General features: G+C 47.1%; 1 protein-coding gene and 1 pseudogene across 2 annotated transcripts in view; one reads left to right on the plus strand and one right to left on the minus strand.

Moving 5' to 3' along the window:
* Positions 1-16,429, plus strand: part of LOC310777716 (chondroitin sulfate proteoglycan 4-like) — a gene marked incomplete at its 3' end in the record, with an annotated part of 64,103 nt that overhangs the window by 20,075 nt on the left and 27,599 nt on the right. Inside the window, exons 5-11 of the mRNA XM_083638089.1 lie at positions 146-267; positions 540-648; positions 857-2,185; positions 2,814-2,906; positions 9,578-9,776; positions 11,425-11,747; positions 13,490-13,600. Of these exons, the coding sequence (XP_083494215.1) occupies positions 146-267; positions 540-648; positions 857-2,185; positions 2,814-2,906; positions 9,578-9,776; positions 11,425-11,747; positions 13,490-13,600 (2,286 nt within the window). The remainder of the gene's footprint in view (positions 1-145; positions 268-539; positions 649-856; positions 2,186-2,813; positions 2,907-9,577; positions 9,777-11,424; positions 11,748-13,489; positions 13,601-16,429) is intronic.
* Positions 12,322-13,432, minus strand: LOC310778708 (N-acetylneuraminate-9-phosphate synthase pseudogene; annotated as a pseudogene). The gene is made up of 2 exons: positions 13,390-13,432; positions 12,322-13,250 (listed from the first exon to the last, which is right to left on the minus strand). The product of its transcript is annotated as an N-acetylneuraminate-9-phosphate synthase pseudogene (transcript).

The following is a 16,429-nucleotide window of genomic DNA, read 5'->3' on the forward strand; positions in this document are numbered from 1 at the left end:
TGAGATTTGTGTCACTTCACTTTAAGGGATCACAAGCCAAAAAGTTTGACAACCACTGATCCAGACAAAAGACAATAAAGCTGAATCCCTTTCCTAAAAAGAAGGAATAATACAAATTAAACCAAATCACAAATGTGTCCCTTAGCTGACGACAGATGTGCTGAGAGTGTCTGACCCGGACAGCAGCCCTGCAGACCTGGTGTTCAGCTCCCTGGGAGACCTCGACACCGAGGCCGGACAGCTGGAGCAGCAGGATCACCCCGGCAGGTCGGTGCTGGTACCAGTTGGAACCTACATTTAGATGTGCAATCAGACGTTCACAGATGATGTTTCCCAAGAGCTCCAATATGGCCGCCAGAGTGTGTTATATCACCTGAAATCCCTCGACAAGTCTGGAAGCTCTCTAGAAGTCAAATTGGCTTGAGTAGGGTGGTACAGTGATTATGACAACCCCTTGAGCAAGGCATTGAAAAGATTGAACTGAGGAGGATCAGAACAGAGTGAAGTCTGAAAGCTAACAGCATGCATCTGTCTTCCAGGGCCATTAGCTTGTTCTCGCTGCCCGATCTGGAGGAGGGTAAGATCAGCTTCGTCCACACTGGCCTGCCCACCTCCAGGCTGGCTCTGAGAGTCAGCGATGGACAGAGGGTGAGTGAGTCCCGGCCTGAGACCCGATAAGACCATTGATTAAACAGGGGTTGTGAGTCGGAGAATGGGGGAGTTCTTCCCATTGATTGACTAGTGAACGTTTATGCTATGGTGGTGGACTGATAATGAACTGAGTAAATGAGACATTGTCTGTTTCCTCTATTTTTGTCTTATCTTATTTTATCTTGTCTTGTCTTGTCTTCTCCAGTTGAGCAATACAGTAGTTTTGAGGATAATGGCAGTGGCACTCCAACACAAACTGGCCAACAGCACAGGTCTGGAGGTGGACCAGGGTGGGGCTTTGGTCATCACAACCAATCACCTCGCAGTACAAGTCAACGTGGCCGATCAGGCGGTGGAAATCCGCTATAACGTTACAGAGCCACCTCGATACGGCAAGCTGCAGCGGTTGCACTCAAGCGGAGAGTGGAAACAGACCAGTTTCTTCTCCCAGAAGCTTCTAGAAAAAGAACGGATCCGGTACCTCAGCACCTACTGCGGCCTCCAGGCTCAGAACGTCACCGATCAATTCAAATGTGAAATCAGCATCGGTCCCACGGCGACCGAGGAAGTCGTTTTCCCTATTGTGGTACGGTGGATCAACTTCAAAGTCACACGCAGCAAGTTGGAGGTCAACGGTGTCCGGAAGGCTGTCGTCACTCCCGAGGACCTGTACGCCATTTCAAAAGGCGTCAAACTCCACGAGAGCGACCTGAGATTCAGGCTCCTGACGGCCCCGAAGAAAGGGCATCTGTCCCTCAACAACAAAGTCCTGAAAAGGAACTCGACCTTCAGCCAGAAAAACGTCACCGACGGCTTGGTGAAGTATGAGCTGCTCAACCGGCCGCACAAAGACACGATCGACGCGTTCAGCTTCCAGGTGTTTTCCAGACACGCCAACTCAACGAGTTACAACTTCACGATGAGCGTCAAGGCCGAGTCGACCGCCGTCGCCATCGTAAACGAAGGGCTGTCCGTCCTGGAGGGAGAGAGCAAAGTTATCGCCAAGAATTTCCTGTTCATGCACACGGCGAGCAGCAGGGCGGTCCAGTACACTGTCACAGCGGGTCCCAGGCACGGGCAGATACAGAGGATCAACCTGTCTAACTCCACCTCCGTCAACGACAACATCCTCACTTTCACCAGCCAGGACATTGTGGACGAGAGGATCATGTACGTCCACGACGACAGCGAGTCCAAAGAGGATTCCTTCACATTTAACGTCGCCGTTTACAAGCCACACAAACACGCCGGCAAGAAGGAGGAGAATATAAATGGCGTGGAGCACACCTTTAAGATTTCCATCCAGCTTGTCAACGATCAGCGGCCCGTCCGGATCGTGGATAAAGTTTTCCACGTGGTGCGCGACGGTCAGAGGCTGCTGACGTCAGGTGACCTCCGTTACCGGGACGACGACTCGGATTTTGAGGACGGCTGGTTGGTGTACACGCGCAGAGGGATTCCCATGGGAGAGCTGGTGCTGGCGAGCGACACCGGGCACAAGCTGTATGAGTTCACACAGCAGGACCTCGAGCAGGTTAGCACTTTAGACTAGAACTTTTTGCATGGAGTTCAATTCAATTGGACTGGATTCTGTGACAAAATCACATATTAGACACACCATTTTAGCTGAAGCTTGGCTAACAGTTAGGTTTAGACAACTAAAACAATTTGGTTAATGTTAGGGTTAAGTTTAGGCATTTTACCCAACAACTTACGGTATGTTAATTAGGATTAGGTAAGGTTTGTTTTAGCGTTAGTTTGTTGGATTTTTTTTTACCTTGCATTTGTCCTGCATTAGTAATTTCAGAATAGTTGAGGAGAAGTGTATCGTACAGCGATATGTGAAAATGTTATGTATCCATTTAGGAAGATAATCATTACCTCAAGTTTATCACTCTATGTTTTTAAGATTTAGCATAATTTGTCAACCATGGACCTCAGGTACCTCCTCTGCTTTGGAAAGTATAATTTATTACCATTGTCTTTAATTTTGGAATGACACCCATCAGTTATTCTTGAGGGTTCCGTAGCAGTGCAGCAATTACAAGTGTTGTTTTATCAACACAAATGCTGTTTTTTAATCTTTTAATCCCCTCTTCTTTCATCCTCCACTGCTTTCTCGTTTCTTCTCCTCATTTCCTCTCCTTGTTTCCTCTCCTCAGAGAAAGGTGTTGTTTGTCCACAAAGGAGTGAGTTTTGGGCGTTTCGTGCTTTTCGTATCTGATGGAAAACACTATGTTTCAACACTGCTGGAGGTGATTATAAAGTCTTAAAAAAAAAATATATATATATATAAATATATATAGCCGGCAAGCGACTCCTGGCAATCTAAAAATGGAGGCCAGCTCTATTGCAAACTCCTCCAATGACAGCCATGTTATTTTCTGATCTAGAGAGGCCTGGGGCTTCAGCAAATTTGTTTTGTTGTGAAAATCTCCATCAGAATCCTACTGTACATAAAAGACAGTTCACCCCAAAAACACACATTTTCCCTCTTACATGTACCTGTAGTGCTATTTATCTATCTAATCGTTTTGGTGTGAGTTGCCGAGTTTTGGAGACATCGGCCATAGTGATGTCTCGATTCAATGGAAGTGGATGGCACATGGCTTGTGGTGTTCAAAGCACACACAAAAAAGAAGAAGAAAAACACAATGTCTCTTTCCAGAAATCATGACCCGGTCACTCAAGACAATCCACAGACTTTGTTGTGAGCAGTTTCATCTAGGAACTATTTTCTTTCGACGAAACTACACCTGCCAACCGTCCCACCGTGCAGAAGGAAGGGTGCATCTAATGTTAGCTCAGCTGTAACGTTAGCCTAGCGTAGCTGCAACGTTAGCCGTTAGCACGCTGCCTTTGGTTGGCCATCACTCTGATTAACACTTTCAATCTTTCACTTAATCACTTTGCAAACACTGGAATCACTTGACTCCACTCTGAACACTTTGAACACCTGCAAGCTTGTAACCTGTATCACCCCCCCCCCCCCCCCCACGAAATATCTGATGCCAAGCCTCGTTCACATTGAACGGTAAATAATTGTGCAATTGTCTGTACATGTAGCATATTTATACAAATAAATAATGTAAATAATCGTGCAATACCTGATTGCTTATATGATGTTTATTTATATACGTAAATAACTGTTCAATACCTGACGAATTGTTTATACATGTAGCTTATTTAAACATGTAAATAACTATATATATTTTTTTATGCCTCCGCCGGCGATAGCCAGGCCGGAGGCATTATGGATCCGGGTTGTCCGTCCGTCCGTACGAGGTTTGTTAACGCAATATCTGAGGAACGCCTTGACGGAATTTCATCAAATTTGCCTCAAACATCGACTTAGACTCAAGGATGATCTGATTCGATTTTTGTCGTCAAAGGTCAAAGGTCAAGGTCACTGTAACCTCTCGAACCTCCATTTTCAAGCTTGTTAACGCGATATCTCAGGAATGCCTAGACGGAATTTAATCAAACTTGTCTCAAACATCGAATTGGACTCAAGGATGAACTGATTAGATTTTGGTGGTCAAAGGTCAAAGGCCAAGGTCACTGTGACCTCTCAAATGCCATTTTCCAGCTTGCTAACACGATATCTCACGAATGGCTTGACGGAATTTCATCAGATTTGCCTCAAACATCGACTTAGACTCAAGGATGAACTGATTAGATTTTGGTGGTCAAAGGTCAAAGGTCAAGGTCACTGTGACCTCTCGAACGCCATTTTCAAGCTTGTTAACGCGATATCTCAGGAATGCCTTGACCGAATTTAATCAAACTTGTCTCAAACATCGACTTGGACTCAGGGATGAACTGATTAGATTTCCATGGTCAAAGGTCAAGGTCACTGTGACCTCATGAATGCCATTCCCAAGTTCGTTAAAGCGATATCTCAAGAACGGCTTGATGGAATTTCTGCCAATTTGGCTCAAACGTCGACTTGGGCGCAAGGATGAAAGGATTACATTTTGGTGATCAAAGGTCAAGGTCACTGTGACCTCACGAACGCCATTCCCAAGTTTGGTTAATGCAATATCTCAAGAACGGCTTGATAGAATTTCTTCTGATTTGGCTCAAACATCGACTTGGACGCAAGGATGAACTGATTCCATTTTGGTTATCAAAGGTCAAGGCCACTGTGACCTCTCGAATGCCATTTTCAAGCTTGTTAACGCGCTATCTCAGGAATGTCTTGATGGAATTTCTTCGAATTTGCCTCAAGCGTCCACTTGGACTCAAGGATGAACTGATTACATTTTGGTGGTCAAAGTTCAAGGTCACTGTGACCTCACACACCCAATTTCCAAGCTCTGTAACACAACATCACAGGAGCACCTTGACGGAATTTCTTCCAATTTGCCTCAAATGGCGATTTGGACTCAAGAATGAACTAATGGCGGAGGCATAAGTCCGCTTTGCGGTCGTTCTAGTTTCCAATATTTTATTTTACAGTTTTCAAAACAGAACAGAACAGTACAACAGGCTCAGAGTCAGACAAAGACAAAGACAACAACATACATATAACAACATTTCAACATACGTGATGATACCAGCCACATAAAGTGTCTATGTGCTTGCAAGAAATGTGCATGGGCTCCCACGCAAGGGGTCCATGAAGAGTCAGCCAGGCGAGTCATGAAAAATTGAATTGATCCTCAGGAACCGGAGTCTCTCCATGCATACGTATAATTGAGATCATCTCCGTCAGCCACAGCTGGAAGGAAGGTGAAGAGGGGGACTTCCACTCCTTCAGAATAAGTATCTTGGCAACAGTCGTCCCCTGTGTCAGAGACTGCTGCACAGCCGTAGGGAGGAGCAGCGAGGATTCTGAGCAGCCGAAGAGGGCGAGTTCTGCCTCTGGCTGAAGGGCTACTTTGTAGGCCTTAGAGTACCAGTCAAATATCTTGGCCCAGAATCCGGAAAGTGAAGGGCAAAACCAAAAGGCATGGGGTAATGTACCCTCTAACACCTGACACCTATCACACAGTGGTGAGACGGAAGGGTAGATCTTGTGCAGCCTAGCCTTGGAACAGGGCTCTTCAATGGCTCAGCTGGTGTCTGCAGTTAATTGAGCAGAGTTGGACCAAAGACAGACTCCTGTCCCATATAATATCAGACAAGTCAACACCAAGCTCCTCTCGCCACGCCTCTCTAATCCTCTCAGTGGGGGCCCTGATGCGATCATCAAACAGACACACAAATCTGGAAATAAGATGCCTAGAGTGAGGGGGGCTTAACAAAACGTTAAAAAAAACATGTTCTATCTAACATAGTGTCTGACCTGTAGGTATCTAAGCCAGTATGTGTTGGGCAACTCATTTCCTTCTCAGAAGATTGAAGGATGCTAAATTATCATCTATGTAGGTCCCTGATGGAAACCAGCCCCTTCTCACTCCAGGTATGGTAGATTTTGTCTGACCATGGTGGTAAAAAGAAGAATGATTAAAACAAATTGGTGTGAGGTCAGAAACATAGACTCAAAGCATTTCTAATTTGGTTTTTGAATTCTGAGTTTTTCACAACAAAGCTTAAATGTTGTAAAGTCCCGTGCTGGTCTAGCTTAGAAAATAACACAACTGGCAGAGAGGAGTTTCTAAATAACTATATTAATACAATAACTGCCTATAACTGTATATATCCATATATACTGTACATATATTCCCTTCATACACACACTTTCAATATAGACGCTCTTTCATAAACTTATTATTATCATTATTGTAGCATTGTATACTAATGCTAATGTTTAATTATCCTTTGTGATTCTTGTTTGTTTTAGCCTGAGCCTACTTTTTCTTGTCTTTTCTTATGTGAGTACATTGAGGGCCCTATCTTCGTATGGCGCTATCGTTTGTGCTGCGTTTGCGCGCCTCTTATTGCTATCTTCCCAGCGTCTTAAGCTATCGTCTGCCTCCACCATCCAGTTTTGCGCTGGGGTGACGCAGGTGTAGGCGTGGCCCAGGCGTGTCCGTGGCCTCTAGCCTATCATCTGTCTCGCACAAGTGTCATTTAGCGCTCTGGGAAAGATACCGTCGGTATGTGCCGAGCGCAAAGAGAGGTTTGGGCGTTGCCGTTCCAAAATAGGCGTTCCAGCGCAATGTGTTAGAAAAAGGGGCCTTGGGTGCTCTCAATTTTAACACCACCAAATAGCTGGTCTTAACACAAACAACCCCACTATGCCAGGCGTACGCCTGAGCGCAGACAGCATTATCCGTGCAGTACAGGAAATCCTTGCTTGGATCCATTTACGCACGGCATGGATGTCACTCTCCTCGCGCCTGCACACACTTTTCTCTCCTCGGAATAACACGTTGAGTTTCAACTAGCCTGCATTGCAGAAAAAACACACCTTGATTAAAAGATGAGAATTCGTTTGTCATGGTTTTATTAGGCTACATAATTCCCGACCATACAGGTCTGTGGTGTAACATTAGATTACTTTAGGTAGGAGAGGGTAGGAGAAAATAAAAAGCAAATGTTGATCTTTTCCAACCATTATAGGTTTAATAGTACTGCAATAGCCCTCTCCACTTCCCTCGTCGGGGGGAGAGAGAGAGAGAGACACGGGGCATACTGCCTCACCTCGTAATAGCCAGTAACCTATAGGCCTAGCTGCAAAAGTTAACTGTTGAAAATTCGATGTCTGGTTTTGTCACGAGTAGCCTACAGTGAAGTCCCTCTCGCCATCAAGCAGACAGTGACGGAAGCATGTGTCTTTATGTGCGCCAAGGGGAAAATGACGGGCTAAATTGGTGGGATTGGATGTATATATATCAATAGAAACAAATAGAAAATAGCTGATCAATAAAATGTGTGGTGGTAGAACGAAATTCAACTTCAAATAGAGCAGCATCACTCATCGCGGCTCTCAGTACGCTGCGCAATTACGCATGCAATATAGGCCCCCAGCGGAGATGCAGGAGAAGAGAGCCCGAAAAGGAATAAGCATACGTCCATACAGTCAGACGTTTGGGCTGCAGCCCTTTTTAGCGTGTGAAATGGCAATAATTCACAGGTGGGCATGAGCACGTTATTTGATTTCTATGCATGACAGCCTCACATCTCTCTCTCTCTCTCTCTCCCTCTCCATCTCCCCATCTAGGCTATCCACCTTATTTTTGAATGTCCCACTGTAAAAAATAATTGTGGGTACAAGTTCCGGTTTAATGTGACTTATTGTTGCAGCTTGCCATTTCCTTTGTTATACTCGGCTGCAGACCCGAATTATAAACCGGAAACTGGAGTACGTTATAAAAGTTATAAATATAGTCACGTTATAAACAACTAACCAACGCTGGGGGTCCGTATGGAAACGGTGTTACTCGAAATGGTTAAAAGTTCAATCAATTTGGTCATTCAGTGGCGTTTTACTGCCATGTAAAGTAACTATTACGCTAGCCGCTAGCATTAGCCACAGTAGCCGACTACCCACAATGCATTACGTTATCCCAGCACCCGAACGACACGGCTGTAAAATCCTCATAGACGTTTTTGTTTGTCAAGTTAAAACAGTGTAAAAATGACACCGGAAGCGGAAGAAGCACCCATCAGGCATCATGGCAGCTAGAAATAAGGTGGATAGTATCTTTTCTCTCTCCCTCTTTCTCTTTCTCAATCTAGTCCCTCTGAGTGAGGAGGAAGCTGCTGACGTGACGCTGTGGTTTTATGGGCATGACCACACCTCCACAATGCTTTTGGGCATAAACACGCCTATACGGAGATGTGCGCCGAGATGACGTGAAGCGCAGCGGGCCGACACGCTCACAATTAGGGCTTTGCGCGGCGCTATTCCAGCACAAACCGGGCGCTAACGCAAAATTGCCGCCGTCGGGAAGATAGAGCCCTGAGAGTTAAGCGAACCGGAGCCAATTTCCTTATATGTGCACATACTTGGCCAATAACGCTGATTCTGATTCTGTGTAGTTTGGGTGGAAGAAAGTTATTTCAAGAGGTTTTGATGGAGTCTCTTCCTTTACTCATTACTCATAAGATGATTTTGCTGAATGTGAACTTGCGGCCCGGGGGCCAGATGTGGCCTGTGACAGTGTGCCAAGTGGCCCCCTGGCCATTTTCTAATTCACAATGAAAACTATAAAGTTTGACTGAGCTCCAACTAAATTCTCAAATATCGCCACCTGCTCGCCACCCAGGTACTAGTATGTACTAATGGCCCATTTCCACCGCAGGTAGTAGCGCGGTCCCGCTCCGCTCGACTCGATAAATGGTCTCATTCCACCGGTAAAATCGTGGCGGTGGTTTCATTTGTTTTGAGAGAGAAAAAAGTCTGCTGGTCAGGAAGCCCTTGTAGTTGAGTGCAGCGCTCCGCTAGGCCGCAGGCGGGTCTTTGGTGAAGCCGCGGTCTTGCCTGGTGAGAGGCCGCCGGGGTAGAGGCTACTCTGTTGCGCCTCTCCCGTCTCGCGCAGCGCATGCATGTGAGTTTGACTAACAACAAAGTGATATCCATTCTCCTGGCCGATTGTCACATTCGCCCATGTACACTGTAGGTCATTTAGAGGCACCAGTATTTCATAAACAGTTTAAAAGTTCTGTGGATGGATTTAATTGTAACATTATGTTATAGCCTACTTAGGCTATAGGCGGAGGACAGATATGCGGTCGCTATGATGACCAGCTGCGGGCGGGGGCAGATGATCGGCGGTCGAAGCAGAACATCCATCGGGCCGAAACGAGTAGAGCCGACTGGTGACGAGCTGTGCAGGGCAGTAAAATGTGGTGGAAATGAGCCATAACTAACTTAACTTATCCTATCCTGTGTGCACAAAATTGTCAGACTAATCTCCGGCTGAAAACCCAAATACCTACAATCTGCTACAGAAAAATGTAAATTATTAAAGTTTGTTTATTAACTGTCCCCTCCTTTGTAAATCCCTCTCCGTCATGTGGCTGCCTGGTGCAGGTGATGGCGCAGGACCCGTACCTGCAGGTGGGGAACAACACCGGGCTCACGGTGCAGAGGGGCGGGGTCACGGCCCTGACCTCCGCCAACCTCAGCGTCCTCAGCAACCTCGACCTCCGAGACCCACAGGAAGTGACCTACCAGGTCTTCCTGCCGCCCAGAAACGGCTTCCTCTTCCTGGACGACAGAGACAATAGGGGTGGGACAACAAATCGAAATGTTTTGACACCTCCTCTTGTGATACATTATCGTTGCACTGGCGCCAGATATTGATATTTTTATTGAAACATGCAGGCACTGAAATGTGTCCAGGTTTACATAAAACAAGTTTGTTTGTTAATCACTGAAATGTATATTTTTTTGGCATTCATTTATAGGTTTTTTTTTCCCTGTAAACCTAATTTGCACAGATTGAAAAGATTTTAGTGAGACATATTTGTATCGTTTCTTTAGACATTTTAACCCAAGGTCTGGGTAGTGTAGCTGTAGATTCCCTGCCTAACAACACGAGGGTCGCAGGTTCATGCCCCCGTGTTACCTCCGGCTTGGCACGATTGGCTGTGTCTGCGGGTGGGAAGCCAGATTAGAGGTATGTGTCCTGGGCGCTGCACTAGTGACTCCTCTGGTCGGTCGGGGCACCTGTTCAGGGCAGAAGGGAACTGGTGGGAATAGCGTGATCCTCCCACGTGCTACGTCCTGCCGGTGAAGCTCCCCGCTGTCAGGTGAAAAGAAGCGGCTGGCAACTACACATGTGTCAAAGCATGGTGCTAGTCTATGGCTCTACCCAGAGCCGCATAATAGAAGAGTTCCGACATCTCCATTCACTCCAATGGACCAGTTTTTTTCCAGGAAGTAGAAAGTGGAACTCTTGAGTAAAAAAAGCAGCACTGTCGAGTTGCAGCAAAATAGACAGTTTGTGTTGTACTTTGAAAGGGTTTTTCATCCCTTGAATCAAATTGTACATTATCAGCTTTAGCATGCAAAAGTAGCGCGAGACCCATTTCTGGCTGTTCATTGGCTAATGAGTCTCGCATTTTCCGCTGACGCCGCTCTCTTACTAGAGGACACTAGCTCTACCCAGATCGGCAGGGGGTGGACCAGCCACCAGGGCAGCAGGAGGAAGTTGGCCAAGTACAATTTGGAGAAAATGGGGGGGAAATCAGAGAGAAAAAACACATTTTAACCCGAGAACTGTTCTGCTTTCTGGCAGTTCTGCCTTTTGCCAGTCAGTACGTTTACATGACACTTAAAAAATTCGAATTATTGCGTTAGTCCGCCTAAAACCGGACTTTTGAAATACACAAACATGTTAGCTCGACCGAAATCAAAGTTATAAAAGTCCTACTAACACACCCAGATAATGAGATTGGGAGTCGATTTAATCCTGCATGTATACAGGGCAGTTGGACTAGAACTGGATGAGGCAATCAGTGCATGCCCTAACGTTCTTTGACCCGGAAGTCGAACAGCGTTATGTTAGCGGCCAGGGAGCAATTAGCTAAAGCTAAATGTGAAGTTTGTTGATGTAGTAGCTAAATCTGTGTCTAGAATTCTTTTTTTTTATGGAATATCTTAGTTTCAACTGTATTGAGCTAACAAGGGGCCGCTTTGTGTTACGTGACCATCCCTGCCTTTGAACGGTTTATTGTCGCTCTCTCTCTCCACATAAACACACACAGTTTTTAGGGGTATTTTTCCTTCAGTTACACAGATATTGTAATGTATCGTTGATGAATTGTCTTGCATCGTACCGAGTATCGCTGAATCACTGTATCATGGTACCATCGGTATCGTGGGCAGCGTATCGTGATAGTATCATATTGTATGGTTCCCATTCCCACCTCTAGGAGACAGCGATGCTGACGCTGACGTCACTGCAACATATGTGCTTTCATCGTTCAGCGGCCGGGACGTGGCGTTGGGGCGGCTGGCATACCGGCATGACGGCAGCGACCAGCTGACGGATGGCTTCAATGTGACGGCCAGGGCGAGGGGGCGGAGTGTGGAGGGGCGGCCGCACCGCAGCAGCAGCAGGGAGGTGCAGCTGGACATCGGGCTGAAGGTCAAAGTGTTCCTGGAGAGCCACCAGAGGGCGCCAAATGTCCTCTGCAACCGGCCAGTGGTGGTGGCAGAGGGACAAAACGTCTCTGTGACCAGGCAACATTTAGAGGTAATAATAATCCTATAATAATAATGCAAATTGTCTGTCTGTCTGTCTGTGTGTGAGCAGAATTGTGTTCGGCCACAGCTACCTAGCTCCCAACATCGTGACTGACAGAGACAGACACCGCCCACCCACCTAGGAGCAATCGGCTCATACTACATCACAGTTGCTCGAGTGACATCACTGATGACATCACAACTGCCTGAGTGACATCACAGTTGACAATTCACAGTTGATCGAGTGACATCACTGATTACATCACTGTGACATCACTTCAGTCATAAATCGTGACTGAGACCACCACCACAGACAGCGGGCTCCCAAAATCATGAATGCCAGACAGACACCACCTACCCACCATGCTAGCCCAAAAATGTTAATTTAACAAGCACACACAAAAAAGGGAATCTCTTTGTTTATTGTTTAATGTAGATGTAAATGATATATAATTGGCTGGTTATAACTTGCATTCCAGGAATATCGCTATATACCGTGGCTCGTGGCCAGCCTTCTCCCTCTCTGGCGGAGTCCTCTCTCCCTCTGCCTGTCTGCCTCTCTCCCAACCCTCATGGCGGATCCTTTATTCTATCATGGCAGCTGTGATGCTGTCATCTTCCTCCACGTCCACTCGGACCCTTTTGCCCACCAGGTGCTGCATCTCTTCGGACGCGATGCCCTTCGGCGCACCCACCTTCACCGCAAACATGTCCAGGCTCAGCACCGAGCCTTTGGTGATGGCCACCTTGGCCACCACTGACTTACCCAGCTTGTCATGGCAGGCCTTCTCGCAGGGTAGCATCAACTTGGTGGGCGTTCCCATCGCCGGATCGGACCAGCTCTGCTAGCTCTGCGGGCTCCAGGGACGCCTCGTGGTCATTTCCCTTCCAGGTCTTGTCCAAAGTCACGTGGCACTCCACGACCTTTGCCCCCATCGCCACGGCAGCCACAGAGATGTAGATTCCCTGCTCGTGTCCGGAATATCCGATGGGGATGTCCGGGAATTCCTTCTGGTATTCCGTGATAACTTTGAGATTGACATCCTCAGGGTTCAGAGGATAGGCGCTAGTACACTGCAGGATGGCGAAGTTCTGGTTGTGCTGCTTCACCGACTGGTAGACCCGACGCATCGTCTCCATGGACTGCATCCCACTGGACACCACCATGGGACGGCCTTTTTTTGCAGTTTTCCTAAGATAGGGGAAGTTGTTGGCATCGGCGGAGGCAACTTTGAAGAAAGGCACATCCAGCTCGTGGAGGAACTCCATGGCCATCTCATCCATTCCAGAGGCAGTGAAGAATATGCCAATCTCACTGGCATACTTTTGCATCTCCCTGTACTGCTCATGGCTAAACTCCAAATAGCGCTTGTGGTCCCCGTAGGTTTCTCCCCAGGAGTGCTTGGAGTTGTAGGGCCGCTCCAGGGCTCGCTTGGTGAACTTCTGCTCCAGTTCACTCTTCTGGAACTTGGCACACAGTCAGCACCACAGTCCTTTGCGATCTTGCTACGACCTGTCACTCATTCAATTTCAACCCGCCTTCAAAACCAGCAGTAGCTGTGAAGTGGCACAGACTCATTTATGTCGTTTGCGGCGCGCAGCGATTCAACGTAATATTTGAGTCTGGGGAGAGAGACTAGGGGCTTAGTTACTCTTCAAATCCTGTACAAATAAACTCAACTTGACTAGATTCATATCTCCCATATCTCCATGTCTACTAATTCATACATTATTTTTGGTATTTCTCTCCAGGTGGTACACGAGGACAGCCAGCCCTCAGAGATAGTTTTCTCCATCCTAAGCCCTCCCTCCCTGGGCTTCCTCTGCAACCAAGGAGAACAGCAACGTGTCCGCCTCTACCAGGTAGGCCTCTCCCCCTCTACCAGGTAGGCCTCTCCCCCTCTACCAGGTAGGCCTCTCAGCCTCTACCAGGTAGGCCTCTCCCCCTCTACCAGGTAGGCCTCTCCCCCTCTACCAGGTAGGCCTCTCAGCCTCTACCAGGTAGGCCTCTCCCCCTCTACCAGGTAGGCCTCTCAGCCTCTACCAGGTAGGCCTCTCCCTCTCTACCAGGTAGGCCTCTCCCCCTCTACCAGGTAGGCCTCTCAGCCTCTACCAGGTAGGCCTCTCCCCCTCTACCAGGTAGGCCTCTCCCCCTCTACCAGGTAGGCCTCTCAGCCTCTACCAGGTAGGCCTCTCCCCCTCTACCAGGTAGGCCTCTCCCCCTCTACCAGGTAGGCCTCTCCCCCTCTACCAGGTAGGCCTCTCCCTCTCTACCAGGTAGGCCTCTCAGCTTCTACCAGGTAGGCCTCTCTGCCTCTACCAGGTAGGCTTCTCCGCTTCTACCAGGTAGGCCTCTCCGCCTCTACCGGGTAGGCCTCTCCGCCTCTACCGGGTAGGCCTCTCCGCCTCTACCAGGTAGGCCTCTCAGCCTCTACCAGGTAGGCTTCTCTGCTTCTACCAGGTAGGCCTGTCTACCAGGTAGGCATCTCTGCCCAGCAGATTCTCATTTCCAATATGAGTTAAAATGTATCTGGTACTGAGGTTATGGGGGAATTTAGAGGTTTGTTTGACAGAACCCATTTCTAAACACACTTTGGACACACCTATCAGGTACATCTGTCTCTGTTTTACTGTCTCTTGTGGTGCCAATGACTGTCAATGGGTGGTGCCATGAAGAACTTAGGATTTCTGAGGTATTATCTATAACAGGGGTTCCCAAACTTAAAGGGGGACTTACCCCCCCCCAGATATGTGACAAAACTGCATGCTGCTTGATTTGAAAAAACCTAAGGGAAAAACCAAGAAATATCTCACTATACTCTTTGGCTGCGCTCAGATGGCTCAGACAGGAAACTTCGGAAATGTTTTACCGGAAATCGACGCCATGACAGTTTGCCCACCGCATTAAAAAGAAAAGTTATATGAGAGCTACAAAATCTTTCTAAATATCAACAACTAGCCAACGCTGGTGGCCTGTATGGAAACAGCGTTGCTCAAAATGGTTGAAAGTTATATCAATTTGGTCATTCAGTGGCAAACTACTTCACTGCCATTGACGGAAGGGAAATTAATAATCCATCCACATACAAAAACATTTTGGCAAAATATGCTATATGCCGTATGCTATAGCCGTACGTAATGACAATTCGATTCTGACTGAGGACGAGCTGGCATGTTAAAGGTACTAATATGCAACTTTTTCATTAAAAAACATTATATAGAGTACACTCATGCAAAATGTTTCTAAATCATCACTTCTGACCCATACAATTGTGTGGCAGTGTGTTTATGTAGAGAGACCTGTATTCCGTGCTTTCACATTTTGTTTTGGCTCTGTTGTTGGGACTCTTCTGGGCGGCAGCATGTTCAGAGCAACACGTGGGGGCGTGTAGCGCCCCAGCCAATAACATCGCTCACAGCGGAGCAGCCCAGCCAATAACATCGCTCACAGCGGAGCAGCCCAGCCAATAACATCACTCAGCGCGGATCAACTCTGTCCGCAGACTGGATCAAGGAAATCACAGAGCATTTTGCGAACTGTTTTGTGTGGTTTGTGTGTGTGTTTATTTGTGCTTTCATCACATAACTATCAGAGGAGAAAAAAAAGTTTAATCCCTGCAACGGGTTTGCTCGGCTCGCTCTCTCCCTCGACCACATAAACACAGAACACACCAAAACAATGGCAAAGAACGAAGATACACACAGGGGGCAGCATCTCTGCACACCGCTGTCAAAGAGTGGGAACGTTTGGCTTATTTGATCCGAAATGGCTAAAAATAGTAACGTTGTGTGGTTGCATAGCGGCGATATTTTACAAAAACGAGGTGAATGTCAATTCACTGGTACTGTATGGGCTTATTTTAGCCGAACTTGCTAAAAAAAATAGTATGTGGTTGCATAGCGTCCGCTTTTATTTTGAAGGCTAAACGTCCAAACCGGAACTCTTATATTTGGTCATTGAACGGAGCTTTAGCGGTCTCTCTCTTTCAAGATTCAATATATTGTCACTCCGTTGTACAATTATGCACGTGTGAAATTATTGTGCTGGGGGGCTCCATTACAAGACATAGGTAGGTCCAAGGTCACAAGAATTATTATGATTATTTTCAGTCTCTTTCGCTATGAACGGTCCTGGGCGGAAACAGGCAACCGGCAGCTGGAAACAGGGAGGGAGGCTGTCATGGAAGCGTCCACTGTCTCACCAGGAAACTCGTGAATAGGTGCTCAGCTTTTCAATCCATTGGCCGGTTGTTGAGATCTCAGCAATAATGTGGCTTGCAGCTAAGCTAACGTTGCGGAGGAGATACTGTTTCCGGCGTAACTTAAAGTCCCTGGAAACCAGAAATATTTCTTTATTATTTAGCATTTTGAGTTCATCACATCACAGGACCCTATGTTAATAAGCCACCAGCCAAATTTGAACGATGATGAACGTCGCAAAGTATATAAATTTAGGTTTGACAGTCGTGGCAAAACTAATGAGAATCAATTATTTTTTAGAGTGTATTTTCTCCCGCGGACTGTGTGGGCGTGTCCCGTCTGCAGCAGGTTTTCCGAGAGAGAGAGAGCGCGAGACAGAGGGGGGGAGGGAAACGGAGAAAGAGATCGAGTGCTGTGTGTCCACAGCACGAGTGTGTGTGTGTGTGTGTGTGTGTGTGTGTGTGTGTGTGTGTGTGTGTGTGAGAGAGAGTA

The sequence above is a fragment of the Poromitra crassiceps genome, assembly GCF_964638095.1.
Source record: "Poromitra crassiceps genome assembly, chromosome: 6".
NCBI lineage: Eukaryota > Metazoa > Chordata > Actinopteri > Beryciformes > Melamphaidae > Poromitra > Poromitra crassiceps.